This window comes from Puntigrus tetrazona, chromosome 8, assembly GCF_018831695.1.
Source record: "Puntigrus tetrazona isolate hp1 chromosome 8, ASM1883169v1, whole genome shotgun sequence".
Lineage (NCBI taxonomy): Eukaryota > Metazoa > Chordata > Actinopteri > Cypriniformes > Cyprinidae > Puntigrus > Puntigrus tetrazona.
This window is the reverse complement of record NC_056706.1, coordinates 20,958,514-20,976,346: the sequence shown is the minus strand read 5'-3', so window position 1 is coordinate 20,976,346 and position 17,833 is coordinate 20,958,514. Positions and strand designations below refer to the sequence as shown.

Sequence of the window (17,833 nt, the reverse complement as noted above, 5' to 3'; positions counted from 1 at the left end):
ATATATTAAAACAATTATGAATTGTAATAATATTTCACAATATTACTTGTGCATTTAACCAAATTCTACATGCAATGCACCTTGAAGCTCAATCCATACATATGCAGCCAAATTAGAAATCTCTCACGAGAAATTTTTTTATTTGTTTATCTGTCAAACTGGCATTAGAAGTATTTGTGCAATATAGATAAATGATACTTTTTAATACATACGTGCACATATATGATATATAACTTACCCAGCAAAGCCTCAACATTTCGTATGAGTGTGTGGTGGCTCTCTAAGCTTTAGAGACTTCATGACGGGTGAGCTCTTACTTGCTGTGGGCACGATGAGCAGGTAAACTTCATCCAGCGTGGCCTCCACAGACTGAGTGTACAGGTTCTTCCAAGGGATCTTCAACTCCAGACGACCTGACAAAGACAGAAACGCTCTGTATGAGCCCAGATCAGACTGGTTTCACTAAGGAACGTCGGCAAAGCATTCATCCGCGCTTCTCTCACCTATGTGTCCCGCTCGGACTTTGAAAGGAATGTCCAGTTGACTCTGTCACAGAAATAAAAGCCACACAGTTTAAGGAAGCGCAACCTGTTGCCTCCTGTACAGTGAAATTACATTACGGGACGTAACCAACAAAATAAAAACATACCAAGGCATTTTCTTTTATCTCGAGGTTTCTTAATATGGCATCACCTGCAAAAGAAACATCGGCACATACGTAGTGCTGAATATTACCTTTGTCTCAAATATTTACTCTTGTATTAAAAGCTGCTTATCAGTAAGTCAATAAGACACACGGCACACATCAAGATCGAACATCCCTGTATTCTTTCTGTGTGTCGTTGACCAATGAGTTTAAGAGTCAGTGGACATTAATGAGAACTAGTTTACACGTACACTACCGGTCAAAGGTTTGGAAACGGTAGGATTAAAGTAGAAATCAAATATTTCATCTGTTATTATTATTATTATTATTCAAGATACATATATAATGCTCCTTTGAGAAACTGAAATAAACGATATTGTGCTGCAAAATATTGCCATCCTAAACTCTCAAATCAACGTCCAATTGAATATATTCTGGTTTTATAAACTCAAGACAGTTGCTGCATATAAACATTAGTTGCATTCAGTGTCTCAGAATGAAAGTGAATCACTTTTCGCGCTTATACAGCAAGAGGAAGCTCATCTCATCGTGAAAACCTTCCTGGTAATCCCCAGTTTTGTACCTTGACAGCAATAAGAGCCCTTAAATATCTTTGCAAAGAAGCAGCTGGTCATTTCTGAGCCGCATGGGACCGCAGAGTTAACATGTGGACTTGAACTATCCCCGTCAAGGTAATTCAGAGCAACTAATAACCACCCGCTTCAGCTCATCAGCATCCTCAAAGCTGCCAGTGTTCATCAAGAATCCCTTTAACCCGCTAAACTCTAGCACGGGTTAGAGTTAAGGGCTGCTTTAAAGGCGTGTTGAAACCTGCACTCAATGTCAAAGAGTGACTCTCAGATTCCAGCGCGAGGTCGAGCTCGTTTAACGTCGGCAAACGTGCGTTACAACCGTGGGAACACGTTTCCGGAGCAAACCGGAGAGCCGAGAAGCGTTTAGGACTTGACACCTGGCACGTTTACCTCCCCATATGCCGAGGCTGAGCTGCGAGCTGTCGAGGTTCACCACATAGTCCCCGAGAAACCTGTTCAAGACGTCGACCACCACCGACTCGAACACCATCTTCGCGTCCCGTTCACGCGGCCGTCAGCATGCTTTCCTTCGTCGGCGACTCGTGGACCACCCGAGAGCGTAGTTGCATTTACCGACTATCCCGTTTCCTGAAATAAACATCACTGGAAGGACTGGGAGGTACTACGCGGCGCGCTTCGCCGCTCTCCCTGCGCGACACCGCCCCCTGCTGCCGACATCCGGCGGCGCGCCTGCGTCGATCACGTGCGCCTCGCTGGCCAATCGCGTGACGGCCTGTTGAGCTTCAGCAGGTGAATAGGAAGCGGTGAGAAGCTCATGTGATATGCCATAACAGTCACGGGGGGTTATACGGCATCGGGATGCTGAATAAATACGCTTTAATGAATTTTAGTAGGTGCGGTGTATTAAATATATATCAAAAATGTGGTTTGGGCACTGTATTTGAAAAGGCATAATAACAATATATATAAAAACAATACAGGCATAATCTGAGACAAGCCTTGTGAATTCTAGAGGATACTATTTAGAGATTTTTACAGTTGGTTTGATGGGTTTTTTATGTTTAATGAATTTATGTAGGTACAGCAGGCTATTTTAAATTATATGGTTTCAGTAGGCCCATACTGTATAAAAACAATAAAGGCATAATCAGAAAAAAAAAAAAAAAATACTTGTGCATGCAAGGAATAATGGTTTGATATCTTTATCTCAGACGGTTTAATCAATTTAAGTTTTAACAGTATATTTAACATTTTCAAGATAATGTATAAAAACAATAAAGGCGTAAAAAAAAGAAGCCTTGTGCATTATAGGGAATAATATTCTGAATATTTTACGGTTGGTGTGATACTTTTATCTCTAATGGTGTTGTCATTTAATGGGTTTGTACTATTGCATACATTAAACGTTTTTAAAGTATTATAACGCATAAAAAGTTAATTCCAAAAACTCAGCCTTGTGCAATAACAAGGATTTTGTAGTATTGGTTTTATAGTATGTAGTTAAATTGTTTAATTAATTAATATGCTTAATTAATTTAAATAAAAATATATGCCTTGTGTAGCGTAAAGGGCATGTTATGTCTATCTGAGTTAGTTTGGGCTCATAAAACAATAGATCTTAAGATTTAATTGGTATGAAACTGGATGTCTAATAGATATACTCTACTGCTGTTAATTGGCTAAAATAGCTCTTCTTGAAAATCTTGAATCTGAGAGCGCAAATAAATATAGAAAAAATACAGAGAAAATTGCCTTTAAAGTTGTACAAATAAAGTTCTCAGCCATGCATTTTACTAATAAAAATGAAGTTTTGATATATTTATGGCAATTTACTAAATATCTTCATGGAACATGAGCTATATCCCTATGATTTTCAGCATAAAAAAATCAATAGTTTAGACTCGTACAACATGCATACCTGTTCTGCTTATGACTGGTTTTGTTCTCCAGGGTGACGTGGATATGTTTGCTGTGTTTAAAAGAATAGCTCGCCCAAAAATAAAAACTACCCCATATTTTACTCACCCCCCAAGCCATCCCAGGTGTATATGACCTTCATATTTTCATATTCCACTTGAATCTTTCGTGATCGGCTGCCCTAAAAAGGGCAATTTACTGAAAATAAAGGCCTCCCAGGTTGTAGATGAGGTCAGAACAGATTTGGAGAAATTTACCATCAGATCACTTGCTGACCAATTCATCACTTAAGTGTTTTAAATGAAAGCATCACCTCTGGCCAAAAATAGGAGTCCATAATCTATTATCACTTCCTCCATCCTCTGTTGTCCTCTCCCATCAGATATGTATTTGTTTCGTTTTAGACTGTTTTCACTCGTAAACAGTGCATGATCTGACGGCACCCATTCACTGCAGAGGGTGAGCAATAATTTAACTTCTCCAAATATGTTCCTGTAAAAAAAAACAAAAAAACTCATCTGCATCTTGGATGGCCTGAGGGAGAGTACATGTGCAGCAAATTACATTTTTTGTTTCAGTTTTTTTTCTTTAATGTACATTTTATGCTTACAAAGTTAAAAGGTCTCGGTTCGGGACAAATCAAACATTTCTCTTATTCATGTATTGGGTTTAGCATTACTATTTTTTCAAGACTGGTTTTCTTTCCTCTTGATTAAGTCATATTTATTAATAATATTATTATATTATCTCATTAACACACTGGGCCATATTTTTACAGACTTTTCTTAGGATCTTGATTTAAGTGGAGTGTATTATTACCTGCATGTCAAACAGAAAGCAAGATAAAAAAAATACTGGAGGTCAAAGACGTACAGTAATTTACTTTTTCGTGTTTGTTTTACAATATATGTGTTGAAATAGTAAGAGAATGCGTCCATTCTGACGGCACCCATTCACTGCTGTGGATCTATAGTCGAGCACGTGATTTAATGAGACAGTTCTCTGAATCTGTTCTACGTCTTGTCATGAAGATTAGTAAACTGTCAGCAGACATTCACTTTTGGGGTGTCATGAAAAGGTCACCTTCTATCTATTAATCAGACAATTATGAAGTGTAAAAAATATTTCACTTAGCTCATATAAAAGACAGCTGCACGTAATAGAAAATGAAACATGCTGCGCAGAAGAATGCTTTCAAAATTTTTTTTTTTTTTTTTGGTGCGAAAACATTGACTAAAACACTGCAGGTAGTAACAACGGCAACCAGATTACAGTGAACGAACACAAAAACTTGAAATACAAAAAGAAAGCCACTTGTGTTTTCTCTGGCAGCCCATTTCTGCGTCCGGGACTCCGGGAACTGTGGTAGTGTTTGCTTAAAATCTCTTAAGACAGTCGATGACTTGTGCACACATAATCTAGAAAAAACGAGACGTCCAACACTACTACTGATGACTGTAAAACACACACTCTCTCACACACACACACACACACACACACACACACACATAAAGTGATAAAGTTCTTTGGGCCCAGTGTACTGTGCTGTTGTCACTTGCGGTCGAAGTGTTCAGTGCTGGAATGATGTAAATCCTGTTTCCTCCTCAGCTGGTCTAATGTCGAGCATTTACAATACAGATATTCAGTTTGTAGTCCTGAAACAGGAGTTTGAGTTGGTTTTAAGTGGTCTGTTTACATTTCATTTTGGCACATTTTGTCGTACGACACAAATTACAGATATTAGATGAGAATTTCCTGTCACTACATAAAGACTACGACGGCTGTTTGCTTCAAGTGTGTAAACGCACATCCTCGTGGTAGTTGTAGTTCTCAGCAGCTCGAGCTTGTAAAGCACTCAAGGGTTTCCCAATTTGAAATTCTCAAATCTTAAAATAGCGTTTCCCACGGGCCTTGTTTTACTCCGAAATCAAAACCCGCTAAATTAAAAACCCCTTATGAATTCCTGAGGGATCCGGAGGTGAATTAGCCTTCTGGGTTAGCATACAAACCGCTATTATGACTGAACAGCTCGGTTAGCTTTCGCTGAATCTCCCTCACTGTTTTTTTTTTTTTTTTTAGAGAAAACATGCCTCTTGACCTCATCTGTGAGGTTCAGTCTCACAATGCAGTGAGAGTCAGTCAGCTCTGTGATAAAAGGCTCCAGGGAGAGTTTCTGAAGACTGATGTGGGTCTCGTCCCTACACCAGCTCGTCCAGCAGCGTGCCTATGCTCTGGTGCTGCTCGGAGGACCCCGCCAGAGGTTTGTTACACATGGGGCAGACGCAGCGCACCTCCAGCCACTTCACCACACACCTGCAAACACACACACACACAAACACACACGTTCTGTGTAGAAATCAAGTCAAATTACACATCACAAGCGTGACTTTAAAGCTGGTCGCACACCGGACGAGAAGAGCAGCGCAGCGTCTTTACATTGTTTTGAATCGTTGCTAGGCGGACATGCGCTCGTAGAAAACTGAATTTTAAAAACAACGCTCGTCCGGTGTGTGATGGACTTTAAAGATATCGAGAAACTTAGCGTATATGTAGATGCAGAGTCCAAACAGCTGATCCCATTGATCCACAAGTGAACCACTCGACTCCAGTCCATCATGCGGTGTGAAGTGTGTTTGTAAGGAACATATCCATTCATTAGTCAATGATCGCTAATAAAAAAGCTTGTTTCGAAATGTTTTGGACGGTTTTCACTATGCTTAATCTGTTTTCATTTCTCTCCTCTTTTTCATTAAAGCGATACGAATATTATTTTAGCTGGAAGCTGGTTTAAAGATCCAAATGTCTCAGAGATGGATTTGTTTCTTATGAACATGTATCTTTTTGGTTCGCAAGACATTAACTGATGTTTTGCGATGGTGTGGATTACTGTGATGTTTGTATCAGCTGGACCCTCATTCTGACGGCACCCATTCACTTCCAGAGGATCTACTAGTGCAGCAGGTGCTGTGATGCTACATTTCTCCAAATTTGATACGATGAAGAAGCAAACTCATCTGGATGGGTTGTTTTTTTTTAGGTAAAGTGCATTTTGCATCACTCTAAATTAGTTGCTGTCAAATTATTTTGATTAATCGTTTGACAGCACTAATATAAATGATTGACGTGTATTCAGCAGTGCGCCGTGACCTTATTTCAAAGACCAAAAAATTATGAAATTATTGCATTTAAAATCAGATAGTACGTTTTATTTTTAAAAGTACTAAACTAAAGCGTGCTTCTATCTCACAAAGGATCTGACAGAGTGTAGTTTACTTCACCGCCAGCATGTTTAACTTCATTATGGGGGGAAAACACATCTTTCTCTATTAATGGCTACGTGTTGAGGAAATCAAATTTGCCAGGGAGCATATGTCACAAACATCGCATTACAAATAGTTAAAAAGGAGCATCTTTGATGGAATTATCTAATCAGGGAAACAGAGAATGTTGAAGACAAAAAAGACCGGTGTATGTAAACATGAAGGATCAGCCCGGAGAGCTGCTAACAATAGCAGGATGCTGCTGCACCAGCTGTTAGACTCCAGCTTATTACTCACCTCCTGTGAAAGGCATGTTGGCATGGCAACACTCCCAGCTCATCTTTCACCTTAAAGTCCTCCAAGCACACGGCACATGTCTGCTGTGGAGGGACGCCACACGCACCACGGGGGCGTGGAGACACATATACCAGGGAGGAAAAGGGAAAAAAGACACGGGTGGAAATAAAATTACTCTTCAAAGCTTTTCGAAGATATAACAGCACACTAATAACTAATTCTAATCATAAATTAGCTGCTTATTAGCATGCGTATTACTAGCATATTGGCTTAATGCTTTAGGCTTTAGATCTCGTAATAAAACTTAACAACTGCACTATTATGAACATGCAACAGTCAGCTAAAATATTCCGGTTATAACCTAAATTAACATTAATTAACTTCAAATTTCAAGTTGACTAAACTAAAACCTCAGCGAGGTAACATTGTTTTGAATTTTCTTTTACAGTGTACCTTACTAACTATTAATAAGCAGCAAAGTAAGAATTTATAGAGAGAAAAGTCAAAGTTAATAGTTAACAAGTGTTACCTAATCTGAAGTGTTACCGTTGTTATTTTTAATTTATATTTTTAATGTTTCTGATGTCAGTAAAAATGTAGAGCGGTCAAATATTGTTACAGTTTTAAATAATTTATTTATTCGAATATATTTTATTTCAAATTCAAATAATTTTGTTCCTTTCTATTCACAATTCTGAAAAGCAAATCACGATTTTCACATAAATATGAAGCAGTTGTTTTCATTGTTGTTAAGTACTAATAAATGTTTCTTAAGCACCAAATCATCATATTAGAAGATCATCTGATCAATTCCAGGACGATGGAAACCCTAGCATTGGGAAATAGACGGTGCTGTGTCTTACCCCATGAAGATTCAGCTTCTTTGGATCTCCTTTTAAAATGACCTGCATTGCCCATATGCTAACGGTTAGTACAGTTACTTAGAAAAAACAACATTTTAAAAATGTAAGAGAAGACCTCGGTCACCTGCTCACTCTCTCTTACCTCTCTGTATCCAAAACGTTCACTCTGGGCCTGGTGTCTCAGTTTACTATTGATGACAAAAGAAAATATAAAGCACACAGTTACTGAAAAGTGGAGAGGAACGCACAGAAGTTAATATAATTCTGTAACGTAAATTAACACGAATAGTGATAATTGTCCACTTTTTTAACATTTCCTGGAATGATGTATTATAGTAAGACTTTTGGCTTTGACCGTAATGGACTGATGTGAGCAGCGGTCTCTCTCTACGTTAAGAGAGGGATTCGTGATCAAGTCAGACTGAGTGCGGCTGAATCTGTCACATGGACACAAGAAAATGAATCACGGTGATACAGGCAGACGTGAGTCATTTTCAGAGCTGGGATTGAGTCGAATTTTACTGCTGCTCACGACACAACACTTCACACACCGCTCTTCAAGAGCGTTCATTTGCATTTGACATGATTTACATGCTGTCAAGAGCCAATAGAGATCTATATAGAAGTCTTCCATCTGTGCTTTGCAATTTATACACTAGTGCTGTTAAACGATTAATGGCCATTAATCACATCCAAAATAAATATTTCAGTGTCTACTGTGTATATTTTGTTATATTTAAATAAACAAATGCATGTAAATATTTCTAATATAAATTATTGGAGTATAAATAGTAAATATTTGCTAAATATATACCGTGTGTATTTATTAATATACACAGAACAGATACATATATTATGTAAACCAAACGTTTTATTTTAGATGCGATTAATCCTGATTTATCATTTCATAGCACTACTATGTACTTCTTTTTGCAATTGTTTACAACAAAAGACAGATAATAAAAAAACAGACAAGAATAAAGAGAAAAAGAGAAGAAAAAAGAAGGTTGAATAGATTAGAAAAGATGAAATAGACAAGGAAGAAAAGAAAGAAAGAAAGAAAGAAAGAAAGAAAGAAAGAAAGAAAGAAAGAAAGAAAGAAAGAAAGAAAGAAAGAAAGAAAGAAAGTGAAAGTAGATGAGGTAAGTAAAGTAAAAAGAAAAGAGAAATAGGTGGAAAAAAAGAAATCAAAAGAGGAAAGGTAGGACAAATAATACAAAAGAAAAAGGTTGGACAGACAGAGAAAAGAAGAGAAAAATAGGTATAAAAGAGAAAAGAAAGGAAAATAAAAAGTAGCATACATAATGAAGAAGAAATGGATAAAGAAAGAAAGGAAAGCATTAAAAAAGAAAAAAGGAAAGAAAAGACAAAGGTAGGATAGATAAGGAAAGAAAAGAAGCACAATTGGAATTGGACAGGAAATGAAAAGAAAAGAAAAGAAAAGAAAAGAAAAGAAAAGAAAAGAAAAGAAAAGAAAAGAAAAGAAAAGGGAGGTATATTTGAGGTGGAGTGTTGACGGCTGACGTCTGTGTGTGTCTCATCATCATCATCATCATCATCATCATAACTCTGTAATTTCCTGTTGACTTTCACCAGCGTCCGTCTCGCTGTTGCTCTACAGATAATCAATGATCTCTCAGCACACTCAGATTAGACTCACCTTATAAAATAGCAGCAGAATATGAGGCTGAGAACGAAGACGAAGATGCCTGTGCCGAAGATCACCATATAGATATTGAGAGGAAGGTCCTGGAAGGTGACGGATGGCATAGTGCAGGTCTTATTGGAGTAGATGAGTCCCAAACCGCAGAAGCACCCTACAGGCAGAGACGCACTCAACATCATTCAATCACAACTAATCAGTTACAGATCTGTATTACAGCACATATAGCTCTGCTCTCATCTGATGACTAATCTAACACCATTCACTGCGTACAAACAGGAAACATGTAAGAGGAAATTAATCTAAATTAAAATGCAGCTGGGTTATTTTGATTAGGTAATAAAATAACTAACACAATAATAACATGGTGACCTAATAAAAAAAACATGATTTTTGAAAATGTAAAAAAAATTATAAAGTACACACACACACACACACATATATATATTTATCGAAATTCCCAAAGTGTTTCCAAAGCCATTTGCAGTGCTGCGGAAAATTTATTTAATAGTGGATTACAATATTGCATTACCCCCTTTAAAATGATCTCATTACATTACTTGGCTACTTTTTATGGGATGCAACTTTCCCATAAAGTTACTATTTAAATCTGAGCAGGGCTTTCTTGTTTTAAGTGCGCCAAGAAATGTTTCCACACCATTACATCCCCAGCAGCAGCCCGAACCACTGATATTAGCATGCTTTTACTACATCTCTATAACCATCCGAATTTGAACCTTTTCTCAATCTGAGAAATGGCCTCTCCTTAGGCCCACAGACCTCCCAGTCAACCAGATACTGGAGCTGATGTTGTCCTGTTGTCCTGGTTGGTAGGAGGGGTGTGACCGATGTTGTCTGTTGGCCTGGAAATCTTGTGTTCTCATGCCCGCTGGAGACGAACATGAGCACTGTCCCACACCCTCTCGCTACATAGAATTCAGTTGTCTACAGAAGGGACTGAAGAAGGCTCACCACACCATGGAAACATGGGGGTTTGAACCCCAGGACGGACTGGAAGGGGGTCCGGCCTGTGAAGTGTGAGTGAGAGATTTCTGGGCATATTCTGGCAGAAACTAAGACTAACTGTGTTGTTAGTAATAGGTCTGTAGGTAGCGGCCAAATCTCCATTCGACCTAGCTGTTAGCTTGGGAATGATATCCTGATGTGAGGTTTACATTATGGTCAAGCTATTTGGAGAACGCTAGACTTAAGATGTGAACTATTACCCACGATCACTGACAATATACTCTGGTGACATTTATAACTTGAATGCACGCTTGAACAAGGCTTGGGCAGTTTCCATGGCAGTAGGTAGGTCTTACACTGGAACGGTCTATGATGACCAGAATTGTAGTAAAGGGGGGAAGGTCGGTGACAAAGTCAATGAAAAGATCTGGGGAATGAGTAGTGGTTGGATTCTTTAGGTGTTTTAGACAATGGCACAGATTGACCGGACTTGACATAAGCTGTTACCTCCTTAGAAATGGCTGTCCACCAGAATGAGTTTTGTAGTAGACAGAAAGTATGAGATATACCAGGGTTACCTGCATTGAGAGATGTATGGACCCATTGCATGATACATGGTCATAGGCATATTGGTACGTATTGTTTATTAGGTGGGCATTGAGGGGGTGGATCATTTTGTTGCTCTCATTGTAGTTCCTCCATGATGTACGAAAGAGGCTGGAGCAAGAATGACCTTGTTTCCTACATCATAGTTGTATTCAGCAGAAGTTAACTTCCTGGGGGTATAATTTTCCAGGTTTTTTCCATGCCATGAAAGACATGTTGGGGTCAGGATGTTTCAGAATGGGAGCAGACATAAATTTTTCTTTCAGTGCAAGAAAAGCTTTGTGGGCATCTTCGGTCCATTAGCTTGGCTGGTTTACCTTTTAAGAGGGAGGTTAATGAAGATGTGACCATGCTGTAGTTACGGATGAACCGTCTATAGAAGTTCGCAAAGTTTCCAGAAGTAGGTTGGGGCCATTCAGTGACTGCTTGCACTTTTGTCTTAGTGGTTGGTTATCGAGTAAACAGGAGAGGACTCTCTTGACATGATCAATATGATCAGCTTCTGACTCGGAGAAGACAAGGATATCATCAATGTAAGCAATCACATATTTGTTTGATGAGCTCTTTGAAAATCTTGTTGATGAAGCCCATACAGCATCACCCGATATTCATAGTGCACCCTAGTAGTGAGAAAAGCAGTCTTCCATTTGCCAGCCTCCTTGATTCAGATGAGGTTGAAGGCACTTTGTCAGTCGAGTTTGGTGTAAATGGTTGTTCACGTAGTTGTTCTAATGCTGATGGAACAAGGAGAAGTGGATAGCAAAATTTCACAGTCACATTGTTGAGTCTTTTGAAATTAATGCATGGGCACAGTCTTACCCACGAAGAAGAATCCTGCCGCAGCGGGTGATGCCAAGGGTCGCATAAAACCAGAACACCAACGTACTCATTCAAAGCTTGACTTTCGTGTCTAGAAAGGATAGAAAATGTATTTTATCTTGACAGATGGGGTACATGGTTGAGTGAGTATTTGATACTTGGTGACAATGTGATGACTGATGAGATTCAAGACGCATTGGACCAGTTATTAACAAAATGAAAGATTGGTTGCTGAGTAAATAGAAATGATTTAGATTTACCCAGGATGTGGCTTGAGAGTTGTGGGGACATCTAGAACTATAATTACCGCAGTAAAAGCACAGCTGTTTGCGTCTTTCTCTTTCCTTGTCAAAGAGTTGGGAAATATTTAACTGCATGTGTTCATCATGAGTTTCAATGGTTATCAGAATTTTGGTGCTGCCTTGATTTCCTCATTTGTTCTTGTGTTGAGGGGCTTGTCTCATGAGGTTAAGATCTTAATAGCCAGTGCAACAAATTAGGAAAACGAAAAAATCCTCTCCTTTACAAGCCACCTCTGTCTGTAGTTCAGTGGTGAGACTGCGCTGAAACATGGCTTTCAGGAAAACATCATTCCACCCACTCTGTGCAGCAAGTGTTCTACTCAACAGCATAATCAGCGGCAGTACGGTTACCTTGAGAGTTATTTATAGTCTGTGTCACAATGTCTCTGCCCCATGCAAGGTATTCAAACACTTCCCAGACCCGCTGGAGAAAGTAATCCACAGAATATTTCAAACAAGAACAAGAGTCCCAAACTGCAGCCGCCCAATCGATCGCTCTGCCCGTCAACAACGTCATCAGAAAACGCACTTTTTCTTGATAATCGAGATACAGTTGACGAATGACGCCGTTACAATGCTCATCTGTGACATCGAACTTATCAGGAAGAGCAAAGCTTACCGTCTTCGCCGTGGGTGGTGAATAGGCTCGGATGTAGTGGGTCAGGTGTTCATTGACTGATTGCAGTTTGGTGAGTTGTATTGAAGTACTCGATAACAAGGATTCTGAGGTAAGTCCATATGTGGACGTTTATTAAAGGAGGTCAACAAGAACAGAAAAATCAGGCAGTGAGTCAAAACCGGGCGGTCAGTATTCAAGGGGAATCCGAAAGACAAAAGTGATGAGACAAGCAATTCAAACATCAGTCCAATCAAGAGTCAGGGGGACAATCCGAACAATCGGTGGTCAGGTAAACAGGCAGAATCAAACACAGAAATCAAACTGAATAATCAGGAGAATAACCCTGGCAATACTGTACATTAAGAATGTGGATGGTCTCTGGTTAAATAGTGGACAGACAGGAAGCATGTCCAGAGAAAGTAGAGCAGAGTCAGTACTCTGGTGAGGCATCCCTCTGCTGGCATGGCATTACGAAAGTGACTTTAAAAGAAAGCAAGGAAAACAGATATCGGAGCTGATGAATGACTGAAAGCTCTCCAACTTATCAACAGGTCCCGTGGGTCGCCGCTACACCTAAAGTGCAATTAGAATGCTGATTGAGTCTAATTTTCCTCAGCAACTCTGAATATGCACTGATTCTGAGCCCACCGAGCATTGCCACACCATTACACACAACATACACAGACTGGCTCTTCAGTCCAGACGCACAGCAGGAGATTGAATTCTTTAGTAACACATCTGTGATCTGTGATTGGACGAGTGCCTGTATAACTTCCCCGCTCGCTGTGTTCACATTGTTCAGGCGCAGAAGGGCCTAAACCGCTGTGCTATTAAAGAATAGATGCCTGAGGTGAAGTGTGGACCTTCATTATGCTCATGGGCATTTGTTGGCTGCTTGAACAAAACAGTCATGTAATGGAGGACTTTTCATCGGATTACAAAGAAAATATCTTAAACACAATGTTTTAAAAGCTAGTCCGATGCTTGTTATTATCATAAACAGTACTCAGGAAATCATTTTGTTATTTTCTATATAATTCACAGCACAATCCAAGTTATTGAACCTGTTTAGTGTGTAATACAAGAGTCACATTAAACATTTATTGACATTGCTAAATTGCATGATTTTTGTCCTTGTCTTTGCATATTTAAACCAGTTGTGCTGAAACATTTTCATATTAAAATACAGCAAATATATATATTTTTCTGACCTAAATACACAATTCCAAGGATATTGCAAAATATATTATTATTATTAGAAAATTATAACATGTTGAAATTAATAATTTTATGCATGTGCAACTTTAGAAATCCTCATTAATTGCACTTTTTTTAAATAATGTTTTTAATTAGTTTTTTTAATAATGTTTTAACTTTATTTTGCTCATCAAGGCTGCAATTAATTGATTTATAAAATGCAGTAAAAATTATACTGTGAAATATTATTACAATTGAATATAACTAATTTCTATTTTCATACATTTTAAATGTAATTTATTCCTGATGTTAAAGCTGAATTTTGAGCATAATTTGAGCGCCAAGAAATCATTCCGTAATGCTGATTTGCCGCTCAAGAAACATCTCATGTTGAGATATTTCTGTACATTTTTATAATCCAAACACAAATACATCTCTCCAAGACACTGGTGTAAAAGCTAGGGTAAACCCACATTACAGTAGCTATATATTCTTCCTGCGACTATGATTGCAGAAACATATTTGGATGGCATTCTTGCACGAGATTCAACAAATAAAATCCGATAAACATTCATTTCTGCTGTCTCTGTCAGCTCTTCGCAAGTTACCTGGACCAACAGAAATCAATAACATTTTCATTTAACATCATTTCTGCTGAAAGTGAGACTCGTCTGCCTCAAGTAGAGTCGTGCTTCGGAGGGAAATCAATAGAGCGCTGCTGTAGTCTCGGTCTCTTCACTTCATTCTCTCACTCCCTGCTGACAAAACAACTCATAATGGCCTCAAGAACCTCGATGAAGCCTTTTGAATATATTATTGACAACTGTTTTAAAACAGGAGGCTTCTTTCCGTACCAATTCTTCTCTTTAATGTGTAAATATTACCAAATGCTGCCAGATGATCCCAATTATTTATCCATGAGCTCTTTCCCCTATGTTTATCTAATCTGTATGTTTATCAGATTAAATAAGCATAACGAAAAAGTATTGATAAATAAATAATAACATATCTACTGCTTTTTTCCCCCACACAGACTTTACATCGATTGCTTTGTTTTTATATTTAGCAAAATGTTTTGTTAACTATTTGACAATATAATATAATGTATAATTACTAGTTAAGCATTTAACACATTCATTAAGCATTATAATTCAGCATACTTTTAACAAGAGAAAGAATATATTTCATAGCGAATTAAGTGAAAATCGAATGTAATGCTTTCAGTTTTTTGCAATTAAATGAAAACGTTTTATAGTGTCATTTTATATCAAATGCAATCTTCACTAAATGCAGACATCCTTACTTGTAATTTAATAATTAGTCTCTGAAATATGGCGCTGTTGAACGTTAGCACTTTATGTGATATATTTAAATATATTCGTAATTGCACATTTGTAATAAGGATGCTACGATTTAGAGAATTTAAAACATATCAACCAAATATATTAAATAACACACAACAGACGAAATTATAATTCAGTACATCAAGATAACTTCTTTAAATTATGACAAATTATTATTAAAACACAGGGCTTTAAAATGTAGCCTGCTGGTCTTGACAGTATATTCTCTTTAAGTGCTTTTAAGAGGCCCATTTATTCATACAATATGCCATATATATATACACTAAGCTTTGAAGTATACTGCAAGTGCACATTCGATACAATTAAGCATACTTCTTTTTCACAAGGGGTTTTACCATTCGCAATACAACATAAATAAAAAATCAAGCAGGAGGTGAGATGAGGGGGTGTTTGGAAGAGACATGCATAAGAAGGCGTATAAATGCACAAACTAGGTCACTAGAGTTGCTTGCCATTTAGCAGACACATTTGCTTCAGTAACAGAAAGCCATTTGCGGAGGCCGTCCCGCAGGAGCATCCTCGGGGTGAGGAGTCTCTCACCGATAAACAGGGTTGAGTCACCCCTACTTGCTTTTTAAACTAATCTGTGCTTTCTCTGTTGGCAAAGCAGACCCTTAAACAAAGCACGCGTTTGCCAGAAGAGCTCCTCGCAAACCTGCTGACCTATATTACGACGACAACGCCGGTGTGAAAAAGACGAGCGCTTGCCGTTCCCCGTCCGATAGCAAAACAATGCAGGAAAGACGCATTTTTAATTACTCTAAATACCTTAACATTATTGATAAGCGTTATCAAGTAAGGGCATATTTTTACCTTCGTGCGCCATTAAAAGAATTACTCACTTATAATTATATTTCTGTCATCATTTACCTTCTTTCTTTCTTCGGTGCACAAAAGGACTGTATTGGTCACGTCTGACTGTATAATAATAAAATGGCTGCTTTTTTACATAAAGCAGACCCAAAATGTGCATTTCAGCTCTTTCAGAGCTTTTTGATTGAGTTTTACATGAAATATTAACAAGCCCACGGGATTGTAGAGGGCTCTCATCTGCGAAGCGCTTTCAAGACAGATATGGAATGACCTATAAATATGAAACAAGGGTGTGATCGAAATCTTTTAACAGCTCTCAATGAATCACAGAGATCTGGATGGAATGAGAGTTAGATCTGGATCAGAGCTGAAAGCATAATCACGAATGTCGCAGCTTTCCTGTATGGGGAAAATATTAATAATCTAACAATTGATATAATATTTGTCAAAAACCATTAAAAGTTGGCAGTCAATCAAGGCCTAATAAAACTTTGCATTATATTAAAACAGATACTGCATATGGGTCAATAATATGACACTTCTGCCTGTATCTTCTAGGTTAAAAAATGCTTAAATACATCTGTTCAAAGATTTAAAGATTCATAAAAAAAAAAAAAAAAAAAAAAAAAAAATATATATATATATATATATATATATATATGTGTGTGTGTGTGTGTGTGGTTTGATGCCATCATTTATGTACTTATAATAACACGTGAAACACATATGAACTATCTTATTTAAATTAATTTTTGTCTGTCAAATCAAAGTCAGTGTGGAGTAACTAACATGACGGAAGCCATTTTATTACATGACAATAAAACCATAAAACAGATCCGATCAGTGCAAATGTCATTAAGTTTGCGTAAAAAAAAAAAAAAAAAAAAAAAAAAAAGAAAGAAAAAAAATTAATAAATAAATAAATAATAAAAAAATTATATATATATATATATATATATATATATATATATTCGACTTTTTTTACTTTTTTAAGTAAAATAAAGTAACTGCAAGAAAACGTATTATTGTTAGATATGCATAACTCAATACGTAAGATAGTTGTGAAAACTAAACGCCTAGAAAACATATTTGAAAATGTGTCTCTGCACGCTAGACTAGTGTTTGAAGGTTACGCCACATGACATCTAGTCGATCATTAAAACTTCTTTGAATTGTGTTTTTTTTTAATGTCTCAACCCGGCGTGGATACAAACAATGCATTTTTTTTTTTACAACACCTGTTTTACCCAACATTTTTAAACCGTTTCCCTTTTCCGTCAGTTCATTGTCTCTGACCCACATAGCAACATCTCATTGTCGTTGTTTGTTAATATCGACCCAGCACGCTTTTACCTTCTTCTGGCGTTTCACGATAGTGGCAGCCAGTAAATAAAATCCAATCTCTTACCGTTGCACCACTGGAAAGGGTGCATCAATCCGCCCGCGCGCTCCTTCTCTTCTACGAAGGGACGTGTGTTTATAAACAGAGAGACAATGCCCTCCGTCTGTCTGTCGCTCGCTCAGGCCATGCAGCACATCTGGATTCATCTAAACGCAGTCCCCGCGCGTCTTCGTAGCGATCTCGCGCTCGGGCAGCACATCCGGCTCGCTTTCAGCCTCGCGTTTACGTCCGGAGAGCAAACCGCGCGCGTCGCTTCCCGTCTGATCGCGCGCCGCGGCCGATGTCGCTGGCATCCATTGAGAACTAAACAAGAGCGGATGAAAGTCCCTCCCAGCCGGGAGTGATGGGCGCAGAACCGAGCCAATCTTCTCCGGAGCGCCTCTCCACTGTCATCCGTGACTCACGCGTGAAGACGTAAACAAGACAGTCCTCTGGCTCTCATTTTGTGCCTTCATGTGACACATTAAATGCCATGCGACATCTGTAATTGCAAACCGCTGGTAATTTTTTTCAGTGCAACATTCGTGACTTTTACGCTGGATTTT

At 38.2% G+C, this 17,833-nt stretch overlaps 2 protein-coding genes across 10 annotated transcripts in view; both read right to left on the bottom strand.

Moving 5' to 3' along the window:
- Positions 1-1,899, bottom strand: part of vps13a (vacuolar protein sorting 13 homolog A) — a 40,513-nt gene extending 38,614 nt beyond the window's left edge. For 3 of the 6 annotated variants that reach the window (XM_043246082.1, XM_043246083.1, XM_043246086.1), the window contains exons 1-4: positions 1,630-1,899; positions 650-693; positions 504-546; positions 318-413 (exon numbers count right to left, since the gene is read on the bottom strand). In XM_043246082.1, the coding sequence (XP_043102017.1) occupies positions 318-413; positions 504-546; positions 650-693; positions 1,630-1,729 (283 nt within the window). In that variant the 5' untranslated portion in view covers positions 1,730-1,899. The remainder of the gene's footprint in view (positions 1-317; positions 414-503; positions 547-649; positions 694-1,629) is intronic. The other 3 variants (XM_043246084.1, XM_043246085.1, XM_043246087.1) reach the window with 1 other exon arrangement.
- A 2,407-nt stretch (positions 1,900-4,306) lies between these two features.
- Positions 4,307-17,747, bottom strand: rnf122 (ring finger protein 122). Of its 4 annotated transcripts, none has more exons than XM_043248010.1 (7): positions 17,295-17,747; positions 11,592-11,682; positions 9,198-9,354; positions 7,680-7,725; positions 7,538-7,579; positions 6,675-6,754; positions 4,307-5,430 (listed from the first exon to the last, which is right to left on the bottom strand). In XM_043248010.1, exons 2-7 carry the CDS (start codon positions 11,635-11,637, stop codon positions 5,316-5,318), a joined length of 486 nt encoding a protein of 161 aa, XP_043103945.1. In that variant the 5' UTR covers positions 11,638-11,682; positions 17,295-17,747; the 3' UTR covers positions 4,307-5,315. The 4 variants fall into 4 exon arrangements, with proteins under 4 accessions (XP_043103945.1, XP_043103944.1, XP_043103947.1 ...); XM_043248009.1 differs by having other exon boundaries at positions 6,675-6,757; positions 17,295-17,730; XM_043248012.1 differs by lacking the exon at positions 7,538-7,579 and having other exon boundaries at positions 6,675-6,757; positions 17,295-17,740.
- Positions 17,748-17,833: the final 86 nt, after the last annotated feature.

Bases quoted from the DNA above. Each gene is read 5' to 3' on its own strand.
- rnf122 (XM_043248009.1), bottom strand. From the start codon at position 11,637: ATGCGACCCTTGGCATCACCCGCTGCGGCAGGATTCTTCTTCGTGG. The intron at 9,355-11,591 runs GTAAGACTGTGC...CTCTGCCTGTAG, and splicing joins GGCAGGATTCTTCTTCGTGG to GGTGCTTCTGCGGTTTGGGA. The intron at 7,580-7,679 runs GTAAGAGAGAGT...TGGGCAATGCAG, and splicing joins AACGTTTTGGATACAGAGAG to GTCATTTTAAAAGGAGATCC.